This window comes from Haliotis rubra, unplaced genomic scaffold (genome assembly GCF_003918875.1).
Source record: "Haliotis rubra isolate DU_JTF1 unplaced genomic scaffold, ASM391887v1 Scf72, whole genome shotgun sequence".
In the NCBI taxonomy this organism is placed as follows: Eukaryota; Metazoa; Mollusca; class Gastropoda; order Lepetellida; family Haliotidae; genus Haliotis; species Haliotis rubra.
Window position 1 is genome coordinate 844,967 of NW_025767435.1, and position 24,044 is coordinate 869,010.

At 44.2% G+C, this 24,044-nt stretch overlaps 1 protein-coding gene across 1 annotated transcript in view; it reads left to right on the top strand.

Annotated features, from left to right (window-relative positions):
• Positions 1 to 24,044, top strand: part of LOC124259358 (H(+)/Cl(-) exchange transporter 7-like) — a 34,026-nt gene that overhangs the window by 4,874 nt on the left and 5,108 nt on the right. The window contains exons 4-14 of the mRNA XM_046693485.1: positions 1,010 to 1,139; positions 1,637 to 1,717; positions 2,778 to 2,953; positions 3,552 to 3,644; positions 4,851 to 5,094; positions 5,765 to 5,959; positions 6,562 to 6,650; positions 9,405 to 9,535; positions 10,056 to 10,227; positions 11,079 to 11,256; positions 12,009 to 12,179. Of these exons, the coding sequence (XP_046549441.1) occupies positions 1,010 to 1,139; positions 1,637 to 1,717; positions 2,778 to 2,953; positions 3,552 to 3,644; positions 4,851 to 5,094; positions 5,765 to 5,959; positions 6,562 to 6,650; positions 9,405 to 9,535; positions 10,056 to 10,227; positions 11,079 to 11,256; positions 12,009 to 12,179 (1,660 nt within the window). The remainder of the gene's footprint in view (positions 1 to 1,009; positions 1,140 to 1,636; positions 1,718 to 2,777; positions 2,954 to 3,551; positions 3,645 to 4,850; positions 5,095 to 5,764; positions 5,960 to 6,561; positions 6,651 to 9,404; positions 9,536 to 10,055; positions 10,228 to 11,078; positions 11,257 to 12,008; positions 12,180 to 24,044) is intronic.

Below are 24,044 nucleotides of genomic sequence, written 5' to 3' on the forward strand. Positions count from 1 at the left end.
CCATAGATTCGTAATTAATCTCCCTCAGAAGGTCTGGTGGCAAGTTGGCGCATTATATTTTGTTATCATGGATTGGACATCATAGGTTGGACATATGCAGGACTACAGGATGTGTCGATGTGCGGCGTTCACACAGAGCCGATTATGGCTCCCGTTTGAGGTCAGACAGCGTTACGACACGACACCGTCAGTGATCCGGAATGTCCTGTCATTGTCTGAACGCAGTCGTATACATTCGTAACTGAGTCCTACGGATCGGGAAAGGTTCAGTGAGGTGGGTCAAGCACTCCCGACAGGAGGTCCGTCCCGTAACACTCGGGAAACGCACCCGATTTTGTCCAGTCGGATTACAATCGTGACTACGTCATATTCTGACAGATTCTGCTGTATCGAATCAAAATCGTAACAGTGTCCGGTGTTGTCTGGACGGTGTCTGGACGATGTCCTGTGGATCAGGGAGGCTGTCGTGATGAACGCGCATGATTTGGAGAAATATTTCATTGCCGTTTCTTGCCGAATGAGTCCAGATCTTGTCCAGATCTTGCCGAATGCGAACCGTATCTGTTGGATCACATTCGGGAGAATCGGGATACTGTCAGGACAGATTCGGTCGTGTTTTAACATGCGGAAGATACAAATCGGATCATATTCGGATTGAGAACGCGAGAATCGGGACGAATTCGGCTGAATCGGGACGCTTCCTGAACACTATCTAATTGTAGTCTTGATTAAATAAATGCTTTTACAAAGTTCCCGCCACGAATCACAGACTTTTGACAAAATTTAATCGGGAATGATCCTGTCGAGGATGACAGTAACAATCCTGAATGTGTGACTGAAGCTTAATCGCTGATGCGATTGTCTGACCCGACCAACTCTCGACGACCTCCGGACGTCCTAGAGTATATGATCTGTGTTGGTTTGTCTGCTCCCATCTGGCTTGAATTCTAGTATCGCCCGTATAACTCCCGTCCCATCCAATCACTCACACACCACCATCTGTTGGTAGACTGGAGATGGACCGCTGGCTGATGATGGGGATGATCGGCTTCAGTGTCGGTTTCGTTGGCTTCCTGCTGCATCAGCTGATCGAGGTCATTGCCAAGGTCAAGTGGGATACCATACAGACGTTCCTGGACGTGAGTTCTCCTGGCTGGTTTAGTAGCGGAAACCCCCATGATGACACCATTAAAAAAACTATCATATTATGAAAACCTGTTTCTTGTAGAACCAAATGCAGAGATATTCTCGAACCTGGATAGCCGAAATCTCGTTCACAACTATGTCACTCGGTCACTTAAAACTGTGTTTTCAGACGGTACTTCCTCTTATTGCCAATATGTGAGCACCTTAAGGTACACATACTTTTTCAAGGGAACGTCTTAAATCTAATTATGATTGCAAGTGCTATTCATTGGTATCCCCTGCCGTGATATTGTTGGAATATTACTTGCGGCAGCTTTAATCCCACTCACTCACTCTCATAATGCAGGGCATTGCATGTCTGTCCTGTATAAGAATTGCTTTTGTCTATATCATCCCGGTTCACAAACAGAATACATACAGATCAAACCTCCGTAATAGGAATTTAATAACATATTTTATAACCGTAGCCTCCTATCTTCCTTACCTGCAGAAGGATCAGATGGGACTTGCGTGGCTGTTCGGCGTCGCCTACAGTGTCATCTTCATCACCTTTAGTGCCGGCATCGTTGTGGTAACATTGACTGTCCAACATTGTCATTAATAGCACACCAATGCATGCTGAACCCATGTTTGTTATGGAATAATATATAGTGTCAAAAAGACCAATTTAATGGGGGTGATAACAATTTGCAGTTTCACAATGTCACGATATCAGAAACAGATGATTTTACAAAGCAGGAAATGCCTTTGTTTAACACAATGTACTTACTGAATGCAAAACGTACTCAAGGCTCCTATACTAAAGATAGATTATAGGCACCGCCAAATGAGAACTAGCATCTCTTGAACTAACTTTATTAACAATCAGGATTGACTGTGTTACAAGTAAATTGATGAAATGCTACTCGGTATATTTTGTATATCCTTTATACATATACAGTGCCCCTGGTTATAATGCCACACTGGATATAATGCCATGCTTTTGCCAGAACGGATTTCCTGCCTGTATAATACCCTGGTTATTATGCCAAACTGGTTATAATGTCATTTGCCTTTGGTTTTGGAACAAAAGTCATTTGTCCCTGGTTATAATGCCAGTTACACTGGCTGCATGTAGTATTCATACCTTAATTGTTTAATTGACACGACTGAATTAATTGACCAAATTCAGTAATGCTTTAAGTAGTCTTGTAATCCCAGATAGGATAACACATGCGTCAATACCCTTCCTGCCACCTACACCAACAGGTCACCTGCAACCCCTAGATGCTGGGATTATCCAGTCATTCAAGGTTTATTACAGGAGACATCAGTTCGATCACTTGGCATTTTATCCAGGGTGGCATTATAACCACGTAGGCTGGTCAGAGCACTTGTTGATTGCACAAGTGCTCTGACCGTCCTACCTGGTTATAATGCCACCCTCGAATAAATGCCATATTTTCTCCTGGACAAACGGTGGCATTATAATCAGGGTGTACTGTACATAGATATTCTTGTCATAAGGTATTCTTGATTCTATGATTAGGGTGTTGTGAACCAGGGATCATGTCGGTATATGGTCTCTGTGTCAACGAATGGATTAATATATTTTCAGACCTAATGATAATTAGATGTTTGTCTTCCCCCAGTTCTGGAGACCAAGTGCAGGTGGCTCTGGCATCCCGGAAGTAACCGGCTATCTGAATGGCACCCACGTACATCATATCTTCAACCTCCAGACAATGATCGTCAAGTTCTTGTCATGTGTGGCAGCGATTGGTTGTGGGATGCCGGTTGGCCCCGAGGGTCCTATGATCCATTTAGGGTCAGTTACATTAAACTGGCTGAAATGCAATGCTCAGCCATATTTAAACTTCCTTCCACCGAGACATAGTTTCCGCATAGTCATTATTTCTACAGATTAACCTTCCATCATTGTATTTTCCCAAGTGAAAATGTTTGTGATTGTAAAACCTAAGAAATATTTTCTTTCAAGAAAATATACCTTTAATAAATATTTGAATTTCTGTTCTTTTTTTAAAAAAACCCGCCAAGGGTCATATTGATTAAACCCCAATTTGTCTGTCTTGAAAACCAATGTGATGATGCGTATCACTATGTATTCTGTTTCTTATGACCCGAGAGCACCTACACTCATCCACACGAAATAATGTTATTGTTTTATCAAGCACTATTTAGAAACATTTTTAAGGACAAATTTCGATTTTGCCCCGGATTTCGACTTTTATCATAGAGTAAAATATATGTTATACATCATAATTAGAAACAAGTTTACTTTTGAGGATTTGTAAACTATAACTATTTGATTTATAATAGAAATAAATATATCCTTCCACCCTACCTGGAAATATAAAAACTGTCAGTCGAAACAAGAATATGTATTTTTAACCTGGCCTGTACAGAGGACTGGTCGGAGCTGGGCTGAGTCAGGCGAGGTCAGAGACATTCAAGTTCAACGCGCCGTTCTTCAAGAGATTCCGCAACTCAGAAGACAGGTCAGAAGGATTAGTATGGTGCTACCTTGTCATAACGCCCGATACCATTGAATGTTTCTGAACCCATGGAGATCCGGGTTAGAATTGGTCTTCAGCAACCCATGCTTGTTGTAAGAGACGACTAACGGGATCAGCTGGTAAGGCTTTGCTGACTTGGTTGACACGTGTCATCGTATCCAAATTGCTAAGATTGATGCTCATGATGTTGATCACTGGATAGAAAGAGGTGTTTTGTATGCGCACATGGGTTTTCCTCACAGTGACGTCTCGTACCCTACCGAGAACGTAGCATGACAGTCTGCATTACAGAAATACCTGAAAAGGCTTGTTCCAGGCTGTCTGTGCATTGCGACTTCTTTATCATGTGCACAATCTTTCTTGCGCTTTTATCGATGAATCTGTTAAACCATACTTTAAGATTTATTGTCCTATTGTCTAAAAACAGTTTTACGCCGCTTATTCCAGCAATATCACGGCGGGGACACCAGAAATGGGCTACACTAACAAGTGGGGCCATACATGCATGAAGTAGGGTAACTATACATACTGCAACTTAAGAAAAATGTTACTTGGTTTGTTTGCACCATCCTCCACCCCACCTTACCAATGGGTTTTACAAAAAGAAACAACGTCTACAACCCGCCTATATCTTGGCACCCTGACAGTAACCTCGCTTGTCTTCATGTAAATGAAGGGACGTTGGGGTAGCCTAATGGTGAAAGCATCCTCTCGTCGCGCTGAAGACCCGGGTTCGATTCCCCACATGGGTACACTGTGTGAAGCCCATTTCTGGTGTCCCCTGACGTGATATTGCTGGAATATTGCTAAAAGCGGCGTAAAACTAAACTCACTCACTCACACTCATATTAATGACATAACTGGCATCAAACCAACTCGCTTTCCCAGTCTTGTGATTATATATTTGAAGAAGCGCCTGTAAAATCCCAACATATAATCCCTTTCAAGCAGACTGCATTCAATAATTGTAAGTATACTCACCAAAATTCACATACATCGCACTTTGTACCAAAGGGAACAAGAGATAAAGCACATAGTCGTTATTCGCGGACCCCTGCAATCATCACGGCCATTCAGTGGTCCATTCATATAGTTTTCTTCTTTATTTCGTTTTTCCTTTACGTCACATTGAATTTGTTTTCGTGAATAATTAAGTTTTAATTATTCCCTTGCACTTTATATTGACAGGAGAAACTTCGTCTCCGCTGGGGTAGCCGCAGGGGTGTCGTCGGCGTTCGGCGCCCCGGTAGGTGGGCTGCTGTTCGCGATGGAGGAGGTGTCGTCGTTCTGGACCACGGCCCTGTCCTGGCAGATCTTCTTCTGTTGTATGATCTCAACCTTCACCACCGACCTCTTCAACTCTGCCTTCGACGGCTTCAGCTACACTGGTAGCTTTGGCGAATTCAAGCTGGAGAGATACATTCTGTTCAACGTGAGATTGTAGGAGCTTATTAAGAAGTATGGTACACTTACCGTAAGACAACTATTTGATGCATGCTGTACTGCAGCTGGTAGACAGAAAAAATGTATAACACGGTATATTTGGGATTACACTTTATTAGGTTATAGTTTGCCTTTCTGTTTTGTGTTTTGTGTTGATTAATGTGTAACTTTGAAGTACATTCCTCAAATAGTTGCCTTTTCCAAAGGGATACATTATCTCGATGTGCCCAACATCATGAAATTTATGCGCTGTTAGATTAATGCAACTACCGGTTCCCTTGCCTCAAATATTTCACGAAAACAGTTCGACAGCCTTGAACAAATGTATTCTCCCGTGTATTTCATTATTGTGACATTTGCGTGTTACCTTGTCAAATAACACTTCGAACGTGTTTTTTACACTATGAACGCGGAATTCATTTGTTTTTATCACTTTTACCAAGAAGAGGTTTATTTTTGAGTCTTCGACCCGTGAAGTTCGGGGTTAGTCATCCTTTCAAAATTGCGTAGATCGATGCTCAAATTGTTGATCACTGGATTGTCGGGTCCAGACTCGATTATTTACAGACCGCTGCCATATAGTTGGAATATTGCTGAGTGTGGTGAAAAACTAAACTCTTTCACTCACTTTTTAAGTCTCGAAAATTTGGTTTTAACAGATTGATAAGGGTGTTAACATAAACATCCTGATGTTCATCCCTACGGTCGTGATCGGCATCATTGGTGGCCTCACAGGCGCCCTCTTCACCATCATCAACCTCAAACTCACCCGCGGCCGGAAGCGACTTCTGTCATGGATCAGTAGAAAATGGGCACAGAAGGCTTTCAGACTAGCGGAACCTGCTTTAATAATGGTAAACTGGAAAAAAGGCAGTCATAGTTATCAAAGGATATGATTTAGTTAGTTTCGTGTGTGTGTGTGTTCCTTGTTTGGGTAGCCTAGTGGTTAAATTGTACGCTCGTCGCGCTGAAGATCCAGGTTCGAGTCCCCCATGGGTTCTGTGTGTGAAGCCTATTGTAGTGCCTTCGTCAAGATAATAGTCAAGTGTTTATTGCCAGTACGAAAGCCTCAGGCCCATATACAATAAAATATATACAGGTTATATAGTGAAATATTGCTAATGGGATACCCTTCAACATATCCGGCCCAAACAAATATCGGCTTTGGGACTTCAATAACATTAAGTCTCCTGTCTTTCTTAGTGACTGTCGTAAGAGGCTTCAAACCGGGATAGGGGTTGATCTTCAGGCTCATGCTTGTCGTGGGCGACTAACGTGATCAGGTGGTCAGGCTCGCTGCATTTGCTGACACATTTGCGTAGATCGATGCTTATGATGTTGATCACTAGATTGTCTGGTCCAGCCTCGATTATTTACAGACCGCTGGCATATTGCTGAGTGCGGCGCAAAACTAAACTAACTCACTCACTGTGCTGTACAACTTCTGCACTTACAGGTGATTGTAACTACCGTGGTGGTGTTTCTGCCCTCGGCCTTCTCGTGTTCCCACTACAAGTGTATGCAGGCGGAGACTGGGCCTATCGTGTAAGATTAAAATGTTTCTATGTATACACATACGAAAAAGTATCTCAACACCTTATCATGTAAGATTAAATGCTTCTATGTATACACATAGGAAAAAGTATCGCAACACCTAGGGATTAAACGTTCTATCGCAACATATCGTAATAATGTGTGTATAATTTGTTTTGACCCTAATTTGTTTTGACCCTTCACGATCAAAGCAACCATACATTTGATTTTAGAAGTGCATGTACTACGATCAAATTTTGACAACCATCGATGGCGCACATGCAATACGTGTATACGTCATTAAGGGAATATCAAGTTCGTACAGGCTCGATAATCTTGGGGTCAATGAATTGATTTCATGTTGTTGATAGAGCCAATATGGGTCCTCCTCAACTACCACAAGCTCAAAGATGTCAAGTTATTGGTATGCGGAATGCTTGCATGTCATCGAGTGCTACTGCAAGAGATACTGGTAGTGGTTGTCATCCATCGCTTATCAACCGATTGGCCAGAAAACACCAGCAAACTGACGACGTTGCAGGTCGACCCCGAGTGACAAATCCAAGACTTTTTCCGTTCATGACAAGTGTCGTTTTAAATACAGTGGTTTCCACAACATCGTTTGTCCAACCGCCTACTATCGGACGGGTATAGAGCTAGACGACCTATCAGAAGTCTGTTGTTATCCCCAGAGCTCAAATCAGCACGACTAAGTTGATATGAGGCACGAATTTGACGTCAAAGGAGAATGGTCCACTGGTCGGACGGAAGTAGATATCTTTTGTTCATGACTGATGTCTAAACTCGTATTTGGCGCTACAGAAACACTGCATATGCACAGCGTAATATCTGTGAGCAAGGATCGTTTGACAGGGGTTCATTGATAGTATGGGGTGTCTTTCACATGACTGTACCCTGTGACGATCAGACAAAATCTGAATGGACGGCACATCACTGGCATCCTTTACAGGGTTGTTGTACCACATTTCGATGGCCATCCTCTGAACACAAGCTTTAGGGACAAAATGCTAGGCGACATCGTGCATGTACCGCTGGCGGTGCTTTACGTCAAGAGTGAGTGAGTGAGTGAGAGAGTTGAGTTTTACGACGCTTTTAGCAATATTCCAGCAATATTACCGCGGGGGACACCAGAAATAGGCTTCGCACATTGTACCCATGTAGGGAATCGAACCCGTGTCTTCGGCGTGACGAGCGAACGCTTTAACCACTAGGCTACCCCACCGAGAGATAGGAAGGAGCTTGATTGTTGAGGCACTTGTAGGTTAGGCAATTGCAAAGGATCTTGAATGTGATTCTCTGAGAGACTTGAAGCCAGTGTAGATCCCTTGGAATTGGTGTTATATGGTCTCGTTACTGACTTTCTGAGATGATTCTGGCAGCGGTGTTCTGCACTCGATGGAGCTTGTTTGTAAGGGACAGGGGAGTACCAAAGAGGACACTGTTACAATAGTCCAGTCTCGAGATGTCGAGGGGAAGAACCAAAATTTTGGTGGAGTTGAGTGTCAGAAATGTTTTGATGCTCCCGATGTTCCTGAGTTGAAAATATGACGTTTTGACAAGATGGTTGACGTGCCCTTCGATACTAAGCTCTGGATCGATGATGACCCCTAGATATCTGACGGATTCTGATAAGGGAATGGTGCACCGTCCAACCGCGTGAGAGAGTTAAAGTCTGTATGTTTCAGTTTTGCTTTCGATCCAATCAGCACACATTCAGTTTTAGAGTCGTTCAATTTCAACTTGTTGTTGGACATCCAGTCCTTGGCGTCATCAAAGCACCCAGAAAGGCTATCTGTAGCAGAGGTGACACTCACGGCAAGGGTGGAACATCTTCAGTTGTGAATCATCAACATATTGATGGCGAAGAATATCATGATCTTGAACAACGCTGGCAAGGGGTTTTGTGTACAGGGTAAAAAGCACATGGCCTAGTACCGAGCCTTGTGGTACTCCACATGAAACAAAGCATTGTTGGTAATGTTACCGATATCAACACCCATGAAGGTTTTGAAGGTATTTTAATGATTTGTTTGACACGACTGGAGAGAAAGTTAGAGATCGTGAATATTTGTATGATGTTTTTATGAAAATGGGTGATCGGTTTTCAATACTAACACATCACCCAAAATATTCCAGACCGGTATATTAACGTCGTCTAAAATGAAAAATTAAGATAATTTCACTCACGGTGGTTTCAGTTGCAGAGCTATGTTGCTGGAATTTGATATTATAAAATCAAAACCAAACGCTGAGATGGTTTGAGATGGAATTCTACACCGAAAAGGTCAACAAAGCGTAGATGGGCTGTGTGAAGAAGTCTTTGTATTTGCAAATAAAGGGAGTGAGTGAGTTTAGTTTTACGCCGCACTCAGCAATATTCCGGCTACATGGCGGAGGTCTGTAAATATCGAGTCTGGGCCAGACAATCCAGTGATCAACAGCATGAGCATCGATCTACGCAATTGGGATACAATGACATGTGTCAACCAAGACAGCGAGGCTGACCACCCGATCCCGTTAGTCGCCTCTTACAACAAGCATGGGTTACTGAAGATCAATTCTAATCCGGATCTTCACGGGTCTATTATGAAAGAGTCTTTTACAGTTGTATATAAGGGCTGAATAGTAAGGGTAAGCAAGACTTACCCTTGGTGTGGTCCACATGCACACCTTCAAGAATTATTTTGTGGTTTGACATTACAAACTTCATATGTCATGTTTTGATGACCAATACTGTTATTTCAGAATAGACTGTTTCAACGATACCCGGAGTGCACTGCACGTTGAGCCGGCCGTCATGACCTACACTTGTGCCAAAGGTCACAGCTGGCAGATCAGCCAGACCACGTGGTACACCAACGGAACATACAGTGAATGTTAGTATATAAAGACTATCAAATTGTTTCTTTCAAAACACACGTTCACGTGTTTATGTTAAGGGAGATAGATGGTGGTGGAAATATCTGGAAATATGGTTGAACATGTTTTACATGTGTCACGATATTATGAGGCCCTTACTCGTCCTGCTTGTAGTAGTAGTAGTTGTTGTTGTTGTTGTTGTTGTTGTTGATGATAATGGTGATAAATGTCGTAATATATCATTCTTGACCATTTTAATTTTGATAGTTTGAGGCTGTTCGCCAGTGGTGTGTTCCAAAAATGACTATCGCTTCCCAATCAATGACTGAGCGTTTCGATATCAGCCTTGTTTGCGGTTCTCTGTATGACAAGGGTTCTCAGTAACTGTCAAATTGATATGCATCCTAAACGTCGGGTAATTTAATTTGCGTCTTTGCTCATACGGTCCAAAATTGGGTTGATTTACCCTATATATCCGTAACACGTGTGAAGCCTGCAGTGATGACTCTTCCGGATTGTGCTTGGTGATACTTTCAGTGGCCTCCCTGTTGTTCGGGACTCTGGAGACAGCCGTGAAGCATCTGTTTTCTCGAGGGACCCACGTCCAGTTCGGCTACGGCACGCTGTTTACAGCCTTCCCCTACTTCTTCCTGGCTGTGTGCTGGTCTTCTGGAACCTCCGTGTCCTGTGGCATGCTGGTCCCCATGTTGTAAGTAGCTGGTCCCCATGTTGTAAGTAGCTGGTCCCCATGTTGTAAGTAGCTGTTCCCCGTGTTGTAAGTAGCTGGTCCCCGTGTTGTAAGTAGCTGGTGCCTGTACGTTGTAAGTAGCTGGTCCCCGTGTTGTAAGTAGCTGGTCCCCATGTTGTAAGTAGCTGGCTGTTGTAAGCTGGTGCTGTCCCCATGTTGTAAGTAGCTGGTCCCCATGTTGTAAGTAGCTGGTCCCATGTTGTAAGTAGCCCCATGTTGTAAGTAGTAGCTGGTCCCCATGTTGTAAGTAGCTGGTCCCCATGTTGTAAGTAGCTGGCCCCATGGTCCCCTGGTCCCCGTGTTGTAAGTAGCTGGTCCCATGTGTTGTAAGTAGCTGGTCCCCATGTTGTATGTAGCTGGTCCCCCCATGTGTGGTCCCCATGTTGTAAGTAGCTGGTCCCATGTTGTAAGTAGCTGGTCCCCATGTTGTAAGTAGCTGGTCCCCGTGTTGTAAGAAGCTGGTCCCCATGTTGTAAGTAGCTGGCCCCAGTGCTGTAAGTAGCTGGTTCCTGTGTTGTAAGTAGCTGGTCCCATGTTGTAAGTAGCTGGTCCCCGTGTTGTAAGTAGCTGGTCCCTGTGTTGTAAGTAGCTGGTCCCATGTTGTAAGTAGCTGGTCCCCGTGTTGTAAGTATCTGGTACCTGTGCAGTAAGTAGCTGGTCCCTGTGTTGTAAGTAGCTGGTCACCATGTTGTAAGTAGCTGGTCATCGTGTTGTAAGTAGCTGGTCCCCATGTTGTAAGTAGCTGGTCCCCGTGTTGTAAGTAGCTGGTCCTGTGTTATAAGCAACTTGTCCAGATCATGATATATTTTCAGGTTAATCGGCTCCCTGTACGGTCGCATAGTCGGTATGATCCTGGTCTCAATGTTTGGCGTCCACATCGAGACTAATGGTTACTGGGCGTGGATGGACCCGGGAGCCTTCGCCCTCATCGGGGCCGCCTCCTTCTTTGGGGGCGTGTCCAGACTGACCCTGGCTGTCACTGTCATCATGGTGAGTGTCCGTGCTTAGGTCAGAAATAAACAAAAATGAGAACATAGTAACGTCAACCACCATGCTGAAATGGTTTTGGAAAAAGGTGTACAATGTATTCATTCAGTGCAGTTTTACACTGCATAAAGGGCTTGACAAAGAAGATTTGACTAAACTTAAGGCAAAACATATGTATTTTGAGCAACTGGTGTCTGTGTGTGATTTCTACATCGAGACTAACAGCTGGTGTGACCGGGTTGTACACTAAACAATTTGTGTCGTGAAGGATAGTTACACAGAGAAAGATACCACTCAAGAACAGCTACCTTCAGAAGGTTAATGGTTAATCAATGGTTAGAATTGCTACAGTTACTACTTCTACCTTACCCTACCGTATTCATTGAAAGAAGGTTACTATTGATGAACAGCAACCTTTAACGAACTGTTATCATTACAGGGTACACTACCTGGCAAAAGAAAGTATATACCTATGTTTGATGGTGGCTGAAAATGAATCACATAAAATGATTTTCAAATGATAATGTATTTGATACAGCCCATAGTAAGACTCCGACTTCATCATAAGCGTGTGCCTTAAAATGAGTCATTATCAAACACTCTGGGTGTTTGCAAAATGGTAAGCGGTGGCAACCAGTCACAAAACCATACGAAGGCCAGTCAATTGTGGGCATGAACAAGCAAACACTGGAATCATTAACAAAACATCGGTTGATGTACATGAAGGGTTTAGTGGAGTGGGTTTGTGTTTCTAGATGGAGCTGACTAACGATGTGCAGGTTCTACTCCCAGTCATGGTGGCGGTGATGGTGTCCAAGTGGGTGGGGGACTACTTCACCCATCCCATCTTCCATGCGCAGCTGGAGCTCAAGTGTATCCCCTTCCTCGACACAGAGCCAAAAATAACCAACAATGGAAAACTGCGAGTATTTATTTGTCGTGTTTTACACCACTGTTGGCTTGAACTGAATCAGTCTTAACTGTTGCTTGTCTGTGTTCCCAGCTGGACCTGTTCTATACCAAGAACATCATGTCCACACATAGCCCTAGAGACTAACGTTTGGTTGTCTGTGTTCCCAGACTTCAGCTGGACCTGTTCTATACCAAGGACATCATGTCCACACATAGCCCTAGAGACTAACGTTTGGTTGTCTGTGTTCCCAGACTTCAGCTGGACCTGTTCTATACCAAGGACATCATGTCCACACATAGCCCTAGTGACTAACGTTTGGTTGTCTGTGTTCCCAGCTGGACCTGTTCTATACCAAGGACATCATGTCCACACATAGCCCTAGTGACTAACGTTTGGTTGTCTGTGTTCCCAGACTTCTGCTGACCTGTTCTATGCCAAGGACATCATGTCCACACATAGCCCTAGAGACTAACGTTTGCTTGTCTGTGTTCCTAGACTTCAGCTGACCTGTTCTATACCAAGGGCATCATGTCCACACATACCCCTAGAGACTAACGTTTGGTTGTCTGTGTTTCCAGACTTCAGCTGGACCTGTTCTATACCAAGGACATAATGTCCACACATACCCCTAGAGACTAACGTTTGCTTGTCTGTATTCCCAGACTTCAGCTGACCTGTTCTATACCAAGGACATCATGTCCACACATAGCCCTAGAGACTAACGTTTGCTTGTCTGTGTTCCCAGACTTCAGCTGACCTGTTCTATGCCAAGGACATCATGGCCACACATAGCCCTAATGACTAACGTTTGCTTGTCTGTGTTTTCAGACTTCAGCTGGACCTGTTCTATACCAAGGACATCATGTCCACACATAGCCCTAGAGACTAACGTTTGGTTGTCTGTGTTCCCAGACTTCAGCTGGACCTGTTCTATACCAAGGACATCATGTCCACACATAGCCCTAGTGACTAACGTTTGGTTGTCTGTGTTCCCAGCTGGACCTGTTCTATACCAAGGACATCATGTCCACACATAGCCCTAGTGACTAACGTTTGGTTGTCTGTGTTCCCAGACTTCAGCTGACCTGTTCTATGCCAAGGACATCATGTCCACACATAGCCCTAGAGACTAACGTTTGCTTGTCTGTGTTCCCAGACTTCAGCTGACCTGTTCTATACCAAGGGCATCATGTCCACACATACCCCTAGAGACTAACGTTTGGTTGTCTGTGTTTCCAGACTTCAGCTGGACCTGTTCTATACCAAGGACATCATGTCCACACATACCCCTAGAGACTAACGTTTGGTTGGCTGTATTCCCAGACTTCAGCAGACCTGTTCTATACCAAGGACACCATGTCCACACATACCCCTAGTGACTAACGTTTGCTTGTCTGTGTTCTCAGACTTCATCTGGACATGTTCTATGCCAAGGACATCATGCCCACGCATAGCCCTAGAGACTAACGTTTGCTTGTCTGTGTTCCCAGACTTCAGCTGGACATGTTCTATGCCAAGGACATCATGGCCACACATAGCCCTAGAGACTAACGTTTGGTTGTCTGTGTTCCCAGACATCAGCTGACCTGCTCTATACCAAGGACATCATGTCCACACATAACCCTAGTGACTAACGTTTTGTTGTCTGTGTTCCCAGACTTCAGCTGACCCGTTCTATACCAAGGACATCATGTCCACACATAGCCCTAGAGACTAACGTTTGGTTGTCTGTGTTCCCAGACTTCATCTGGACCTGTTCTATACCAAGGACACCATGTCCACACATAGCCCTAGAGTCTAACGTTTGCTTGTCTGTGTTCCCAGACTTCAGCTGACCTGTTCTATGCCAAGGACATCATGTCCACACATAGCCCTAATCACTAACATTTGGTTGTCTGTGTTCTCAGACTTCAGCTGGACCTGTTCTATACCAAGGACATCATGTCCACACATAGCCCTAGTGACTAACGTTTGCTTGTCTGTGTTTTCAGACTTCAGCTGGACCTGTTCTATACCAAGGACATCATGTCCACACATAGCCCTAGTGACTAACGTTTGGTTGTCTGTGTTCCCAGACTTCAGACGACCCGTTCTATACCAAGGACATCATGTCCACACATAGCCCTAGAGACTAGCGTTTGGTTGTCTGTGTTTCCAGACTTCAGCTGGACCTGTTCTATACCAAGGACACCATGTCCACACATACCCCTAGAGACTAACGTTTGGTTGTCTGTGTTCCCAGACTTCAGCTGACCTGTTCTATGCCAAGGACATAATGTCCACACATAGCCCTAATCACTAACGTTTGGTTGTCTGTGTTCTCAGACTTCAGACGACCCGTTCTATACCAAGGACATCATGTCCACACATAGCCCTAGAGACTAACGTTTGGTTGTCTGTGTTTCCAGACTTCAGCTGGACCTGTTCTATACGAAGGACACCATGTCCACACATACCCCTAGAGACTAACGTTTGGTTGTCTGTGTTCCCAGACTTCAGCTGACCTGTTCTATGCCAAGGACATAATGTCCACACATAGCCCTAATCACTAACGTTTGCTTGTCTGTGTTCTCAGACTTCATCTGGACCTGTTCTATGCCAAGGACATCATTTCCACACATACCCCTAGTGACTAACGTTTGCTTGTCTGTGTTTTCAGACTTCAGCTGGACCTGTTCTATACCAAGGACATCATGTCCACACATAGCCCTTGAGACTAACGTTTGGTTGTCTCTGTTCCCAGACTTCAGCTGGACTTGTTCTATAGCAAGGACATCATGTCCACACATAGCCCTAGTGACTAACGTTTGGTTGTCTGTGTTCCCAGACTTCAGCTGACCTGTTCTATACCAAGGACATCATGTCCACACATAGCCCTAGAGACTAACGTTTGCTTGTCTGTGTTCCCAGACTTCAGCTGACCTGTTCTATGCCAAGGACATCATGGCCACACATAGCCCTAATGACTAACGTTTGCTTGTCTGTGTTCTCAGACTTCAGCTGACCTGTCCTATACCAAGGGCATCATGTCCACACATACCCCTAGAGACTAACGTTTGGTTGTCTGTGTTTCCAGACTTCAGCTGGACCTGTTCTATACCAAGGACATCATGTCCACACATACCCCTAGAGACTAACGTTTGGTTGTCTGTATTCCCAGACTTCAGCTGACCTGTTCTATACCAAGGACATCATGTCCACACATAGCCCTAGTGACTAACGTTTGCTTGTCTGTGTTCCCAGACTTCATCTGGACATGTTCTATGCGAAGGACATCATGTCCACACATAGCCCTAGAGACTAACGTTTGGTTCTCTGTGTTCCCAGACTTCAGCTGGACATGTTCTATACCAGGGACATCATGTCCACACATAGCCCTAGAGACTAACGTTTGCTTGTCTGTATTCCCAGACTTCAGCTGACCTGTTCTATGCCAAGGACATCATGTCCACACATAGCCCTATTGACTAACGTTTGCTTGTCTGGGTTCTCAGACTTCAGCTGACCTGTTCTATACCAAGGGCATCATGTCCACACATACCCCTAGAGACTAACTTTTGCTTGAACAGGTCAGCTGAAGTCTGGGAATACAGACAACCAAACGTTAGTCTCTAGGGGTATGTGTGGACATGATGTCCTTGGTATAGAACAGGTCCAGCTGAAGTCTGGAAACACAGACAACCAAACGTTAGTCTCTAGGGGTATGTGTGGACATGATGCCCTTGGTATAGAACAGCTCAGCTGAAGTCTGGGAACACAGACAACCAAACGTTAGTCAATTCAATTCAATATTTTATTGTATGAAAGGCCATAGGCCCATATACAAAAGAGATACATCTTAACAATGGCATATATAATCAATTTTCTAACTTATCAATTCTTTTCTTAACAAAAATGCATTGTAGATAAATAGAGCAACTTTGTGTTGTTTTGGAGGTTCTTTGCTGGAAAGTAAGGAAGACAATAGATTAACGTTGATTTGAGATAAAGACAGTTGCGGTAGATACTTATTTCTTAGATTTTCATATACAGGACAAATAAACATAAAATGGAATTCGTCTTCAATAATAAAACAGAATGGACATAATCTTTGGGTTTTTCCATAGAAACATATCTTCCACGGTTAATTAATAAATCATTAAGGCCTAATCTAAACCGTATAAAAGCATTGCGAATATTTCTGTATTGAAGGTGAGCAAGATAACACTCTGGCTCAAGCAACGACTTAAACTGACGATATGAATCGTATCTAGAACTTTCATTGATAGTTGAATGCCATTCCTGCTTAAACATATCAATAGCCCGCATACGAAACTGTTTAATAAACATATTTGCATTGCCAACTGTCTGTGATAACCAAATACAACCAAAACCATATCTAAATAGTAAGGTGCGAATATGAGATGTCCAGTTATTCTTTCCAAGATAATCAAGATGTAAAAGCATATTGAAAGCTTTTTAGGTAAACGATGTTCAGGCATATTAATTATTTTACACCAATATTTTAAACAACGACAATAAGATGATATGTACAATGGGAACCTCCCACATTCACCATAAACCATAACATTTGGTGTTGACAAACCAACATTTAGAAACTTTTACAGGCAAGCAAATGAATTTTTTTCTATGGTATAATACTCTTTAAAACCCCACATTTCAGATCCATACAGTAAAATCGGTTGTATCTGAGAGTCAAATAATTTGAAGTAAATAGTCGGTGGAACAAGACCGAGCATAGGAACAACAGAGTGAAGTTGTAAAAGAGCTTTCTTTGCTCTCCTCGCCAGGTTAAGTACGGACTTATTCAGATTCAGCGTATGGGTAAACAATATGCCAAGGTATTTATAATCATTCACAACATTCATACGTTTATCTTTAAAACCATTTCTCTCTAGCCGACAAAGGACCACCTCTTCGGAATATAACGATGTTTGTTTTATCTAGATTCACACTCAACTGCCATTTATCTGTATACGCTGAGAGTATATCTATTTGATTTTGAAGACCAATTACAGAGCTGGACATAAGAATGACATCATCAGCAAATAATAACATAAAAAGTTCTATTACATCGGGAGAGAGTTGGATGCCATGTTTACCAGACTTCATGATATCTAAATATAATTCGTTAATGAAAAGGAGAAAAGTAAAGGACTTAAAATACATCCTTGACGCAGACCGACAGGACAATCGAAAAAGTCACTTACACCATAGCCACAGCGGACACATGACTTTACATTGGAATACATCGATCTTATGATACCATACATTTTACCTCTCAAACCTATATTTCTTAAGCATTTCCACATTCTACCTCTATCTACAGAATCAAACGCCTTTTTGAAATCTACAAAAGCTACATACAACTTTCGCTTGCTAAAGGATAAATATCTCTCAATAATAGCATACAAGGTAAATATATGATCAAATGTTGAGTAGTCCTTTCTAAATCCAGCTTGAGGTTCCGGTATTAAATCTCTCATATTCGACCACTGTGTTAACCTACTGTTGATAATAGATGTAAAAGTTTTACCTAGAATACTAGGGCTATGTGTGGACATGATGTCCTTGGTATAGAACAGGTCCAGCTGAAGTCTGGGAACACAGACAAGCAAAAGTTAGTGATTAGGGCTATGTGTGGACATTATGTACTTGGCATAGAACAGGTCCAGCTGAAGTCTGGGAACACAGACAAGCAAACGTTAGTCTCTAGGGGTATGTGTGGACATGGTGTCCTTGGTATAGAACAGGTCTGCTGAAGTCTGCAAACACAGACAACCAAACGTTAGTCTCTAGGGCTATGTGTGGACATGATGTCCTTGGCATAGAACAGGTCAGCTGAAGTCTGGGAACACAGACAACCAAACGTTAGTCACTAGGGCTATGTGTGGACATGATGTCCTTGGTATAGAACAGGTCCAGCTGGGAACACAGACAAGCAAACGTTAGTCACTAGGGCTATGTGTGGACATGATGTCCTTGGTATAGAACAGGTCAGCTTAAGTCTGGGAATACAGACAACCAAACGTTAGTCTCTAGGGGTATGTGTGGACATGATGTCCTTGGTATAGAACAGGTCCAGCTGAAGTCTGGAAGCACAGACAACCAAACGTTAGTCACTAGGGCTATGTGTGGACATGATGCCCTTGGTATAGAACAGGTCCAGCTGAAGTCTGAAAACACAGACAAGCAAACGTTAGTCACTAGGGCTATGTGTGGACATGATGTCCTTGGCATAGAACAGGTCCAGCTGAAGTCTGAGAACACAGACAAGCAAACGTTAGTCACCATGTCCACACATAGCCCTAGTGACTAACGTTTGCTTGTCTGTGTTCCCAGACTTCAGCTGGACATGTTCTATGCCAAGGACATCATGTCCACACATAGCCCCAGAGACTAACGTTTGCTTGTCTGTGTTCCCAGACTTCAGCTGGACATGTTCTATGCCAAGGACATCATGTCCACACATAGCCCTAGAGACTAACGTTTGCTTGTCTGTGTTCCCAGACTTCAGCTGACCTGTTCTATGCCAAGGACATAATGTCCACACATCGCCCTAATGACTAACGTTTGCTTGTCTGTGTTCTCAGACTTCAGCTGACCTGTTCTATACCAAGGGCATCATGTCCACACATACCCCTAGAGACTAACGTTTGGTTGTCTGTGTTTCCAGACTTCAGCTGGACCTGTTCTATACCAAGGACATCATGTCCACACATACCCCTAGAGACTAACGTTTGGTTGTCTGTATTCCCAGACTTCAGCTGACCTGTTCTATACCAAGGACACCATGTCCACACATAGCCCTAGTGACTAACGTTTGCTTGTCTGTGTTCTCAGACTTCATCTGGACATGTTCTATGCCAAGGACATCATGTCCACACATAGCCCTAGAGACTAACGTTTGCTTGTCTGTGTTCCCAGACTTCAGCTGGACATGTTCTATGCCAAGGACATCATGGCCACACATAACCCTAGTGACTAACGTTTGGTTGTCTGTGTTCCCAGACTTCAGCTGGACCTGTTCTATACCAAGGACATCATGTCCACACATAGCCCTAGTGACTAACGTTTGGTTGTCTGTGTTCCCAGCTGGACCTGTTCTATACCAAGGACATCATGTCCACACATAGCCTTAGTGACTAACGTTTGGTTGTTTGTGTTCCCAGACTTCAGCTGACCTGTTCTATGCCAAGGACATCATGTCCACACATAGCCCTAGAGACTAACGTTTGGTTGTCTGTGTTCCCAGACTTCAGCTGACCTGTTCTATGCCAAGGACATAATGTCCACACATAGCCCTATTGACTAACGTTTGCTTGTCTGTGTTCTCAGACTTCAGCTGACCTGTTCTATACCAAGGGCATCATGTCCACACATACCCCTAGAGACTAACGTTTGCTTGTCTGTGTTCCCAGACTTCAGCTGGACCTGTTCTATACCAAGGACATCATGTCCACACATAGCCCTAGAGACTAACGTTTGGTTGTCTGTGTTCCCAGACTTCAGCTGAGCTGTTCTATTCCAAGGGCATCATGTCTTCACATACCCCTAGAGACTAACGTTTGGTTGTCTGTGTTTCCAGACTTCAGCTGGACCTGTTCTATACCAAGGACATCATGTCCACACATACCCCTAGAGACTAACGTTTGCTTGTCTGTATTCCCAGACTTCAGCTGACCTGTTCTATACCAAGGACACCATGTCCACACATAGCCCTAGTGACTAACGTTTGCTTGTCTGTGTTCTCAGACTTCATCTGGACATGTCCTATGCCAAGGACATCATGTCCACACATAGCCCTAGAGACTAACGTTTGCTTGTCTGTGTTCCCAGACTTCAGCTGGACATGTTCTATGCCAAGGACATCATGGCCACACATAACCCTAGAGACTAACGTTTGGTTGTCTGTGTTCCCAGACTTCAGCTGGACCTGTTCTATACCAAGGACATCATGTCCACACATAGCCCTAGTGACTAACGTTTGGTTGTCTGTGTTCCCAGACTTCAGCTGACTTGTTCCATACCAAGGACATCATGTCCACACATAGCCCTAGTGACTAACGTTTGGTTGTCTGTGTTCCCAGACTTCAGCTGACCTGTTCTATGCCAAGGACATCATGTCCACACATAGCCCTAGAGACTAACGTTTGGTTGTCTGTGTTCGCAGACTTCAGCTGACTTGTTCTATGCCAAGGACATAATGTCCACACATAGCCCTAGTGACTAACGTTTGCTTGTCTGTGTTCTCAGACTTCAGCTGACCTGTTCTATACCAAGGGCATCATGTCCACACATACCCCTAGAGACTAACGTTTGCTTGTCTGTGTTCCCAGACTTCAGCTGGACCTGTTCTATACGAAGGACATCATGTCCTCACATAGCCCTAGTGACTAACGTTTGGTTGTCTGTGTTCCCAGACTTCAGCTGAGCTGTTCTATACCAAGGACATCATGTCCACACATAGCCCTAGAGACTAACGTTTGGTTGTCTGTGTTCGCAGACTTCAGCAGACCTGTTCTATACCAAGGACACCATGTCCACACATAGCCCTAGAGACTAACGTTTGCTTGTCTGTGTTCCCAGACTTCAGCTGGACCTGTTCTATACCAAGGACATCATGTCCACACATAGCCCTAGTGACTAACGTTTGGTTGTCTGTGTTCCCAGACTTCAGCTGACTTGTTCCATACCAAGGACATCATGTCCACACATAGCCCTAGTGACTAACGTTTGGTTGTCTGTGTTCCCAGACTTCAGCTGACCTGTTCTATGCCAAGGACATCATGTCCACACATAGCCCTAGAGACTAACGTTTGGTTGTCTGTGTTCGCAGACTTCAGCTGACTTGTTCTATGCCAAGGACATAATGTCCACACATAGCCCTAGTGACTAACGTTTGCTTGTCTGTGTTCTCAGACTTCAGCTGACCTGTTCTATACCAAGGGCATCATGTCCACACATACCCCTAGAGACTAACGTTTGCTTGTCTGTGTTCCCAGACTTCAGCTGGACCTGTTCTATACGAAGGACATCATGTCCTCACATAGCCCTAGTGACTAACGTTTGGTTGTCTGTGTTCCCAGACTTCAGCTGAGCTGTTCTATACCAAGGACATCATGTCCACACATAGCCCTAGAGACTAACGTTTGGTTGTCTGTGTTCGCAGACTTCAGCAGACCTGTTCTATACCAAGGACACCATGTCCACACATACCCCTAGAGACTAACGTTTGCTTGTCTGTGTTCCCAGACTTCAGCTGACCTGTTCTATGCCAAGGACATAATGTCCACACATAGCCCTAATCACTAACGTTTGCTTGTCTGTGTTCTCAGACTTCAGCTGGACCTGTTCTATGCCAAGGACATCATGTCCACACATAGCCCTAGTGACTAACGTTTGCTTGTCAGTGTTTTCAGACTTCAGCTGGACCTGTTCTATACCAAGGGCATCATGTCCACACATACCCCTAGAGACTAACGTTTGGTTGTCTGTGTTTCCAGACTTCAGCTGGACCTGTTCTATACCAAGGACATCATGTCCACACATACCCCTAGAGACTAACGTTTGGTTGTCTGTATTCCCAGACTTAAGCTGACCTGTTCTATACCAAGGACACCATGTCCACACATAGCCCTAGTGACTAACGTTTGCTTGTCTGTGTTCCCAGACTTCATCTGGACATGTTCTATGCCAAGGACATCTTGTCCACACATAGCCCCAGAGACTAACGTTTGCTTGTCTGTGTTCCCAGACTTCAGCTGGACATGTTCTATGCCAAGGACATCATGTCCACACATAGCCCTAGTGACTAACGTTTGCTTGTCTGTGTTCCCAGACTTCAGCTGGACCTGTTCTATACCAAGGACATCATGTCCACACATAGCCCTAGTGACTAACGTTTGGTTGTCTGTGTTCCCAGCTGGACCTGTTCTATACCAAGGACATCATGTCCACACATAGCCCTAGTGACTAACGTTTGGTTGTCTGTGTTCCCAGACTTCAGCTGACCTGTTCTATACCAAGGGCATCATGTCCACACATACCCCTAGAGACTAACGTGTGGTTGTCTGTGTTTCCAGACTTCAGCTGGACCTGTGCTATACCAAGGACACCATGTCCACACATACCCCTAGTGACTAATGTTTTCTTGTCTGTGTTCCCAGACTTCATCTGGACATGTTCTATGCCAAGGACATCATGTCCACACATAGCCCTAGTGACTAAAGTTTGGTTGTCTGTGTTCCCAGACTTCAGCTGTCCTGTTCTATGCCAAGGACATCATGTCCACACATAGCCCTAGAGACTAACGTTTGCTTGTCTGTGTTCCCAGACGTCAGCTGACCTGTTCTATGCCAAGGACATCATGTCCACAAATAGCCCTAGTGACTAACGTTTGCTTGTCTGTGTTTTCAGACTTCAGCTGGACCTGTTCTATACCAAGGACATCATGTCCACACATAGACCTAGAGACTAACGTTTGGTTGTCTGTGTTCCCAGACTTCAGCTGGACCTGTTCTATACCAAGGACATCATGTCCACACATAGCCCTAGTGACTAACGTTTGGTTGTCTGTGTTCCCAGCTGGACCTGTTCTATACCAAGGACATCATGTCCACACATAGCCCTAGTGACTAAAGTTTGGTTGTCTGTGTTCCCAGACTTCAGCTGTCCTGTTCTATGCCAAGGACATCATGTCCACACATAGCCCTAGAGACTAACGTTTGCTTGTCTGTGTTCCCAGACGTCAGCTGACCTGTTCTATGCCAAGGACATAATGTCCACACATAGCCCTAATGACTAACGTTTGCTTGTCTGTGTTCTCAGACTTCAGCTGACCTGTTCTATACCAAGGGCATCATGTCCACACATACCCCTAGAGACTAACGTTTGGTTGTCTGTGTTCCCAGACTTCAGCTGGACATGTTCTATACCAAGGACATCATGTCCACACATACCCCTAGAGACTAACGTTTGGTTATCTGTGTTCCCAGACTTCAGCAGACCTGTTCTATACCAAGGACACCATGTCCACACATACCCCTAGTGACTAATGTTTGCTTGTCTGTGTTCCCAGACTTCATCTGGACATGTTCTATGCCAAGGACATCATGTCCACACATAGCCCTAATCACTAACGTTTGCTTGTCTGTGTTCTCAGACTTCAGCTGGACCTGTTCTATGCCAAGGACATCATGTCCACACATAGCCCTAGAGACTAACGTTTGCTTGTCTGTGTTTTCAGACTTCAGCTGGACCTGTTCTATACCAAGGACATCATGTCCACACATAGCCCTAGAGACTATCGTTTGGTTGTCTGTGTTCCCAGACTTCAGCTGGACCTGTTCTATACCAAGGACATCATGTCCACCCATAGCCCTAGTGACTAACGTTTGGTTGTCTGTGTTCCCAGCTGGACCTGTTCTATACCAAGGACATCATGTCCACACATAGCCCTAGTGACTAAAGTTTGGTTGTCTGTGTTCCCAGACTTCAGCTGACCTGTTCTATGCCAAGGACATCATGTCCACACATAGCCCTAGAGACTAACGTTTGCTTGTCTGTGTTCCCAGACGTCAGCTGACCTGTTCTATGCCAAGGACATAATGTCCACACATAGCCCTAATGACTAACGTTTGCTTGTCTGTGTTCTCAGACTTCAGCTGACCTGTTCTATACCAAGGGCATCATGTCCGCACATACCCCTAGAGACTAACGTTTGCTTGTCTGTGTTTCCAGACTTCAGCTGGACCTGTTCTATACCAAGGACATCATGTCCACACATACCCCTAGAGACTAACGTTTGGTTGTCTGTGTTCCCAGACTTCAGCTGACCTGTTCTATACCAAGGACACCATGTCCACACATACCCCTA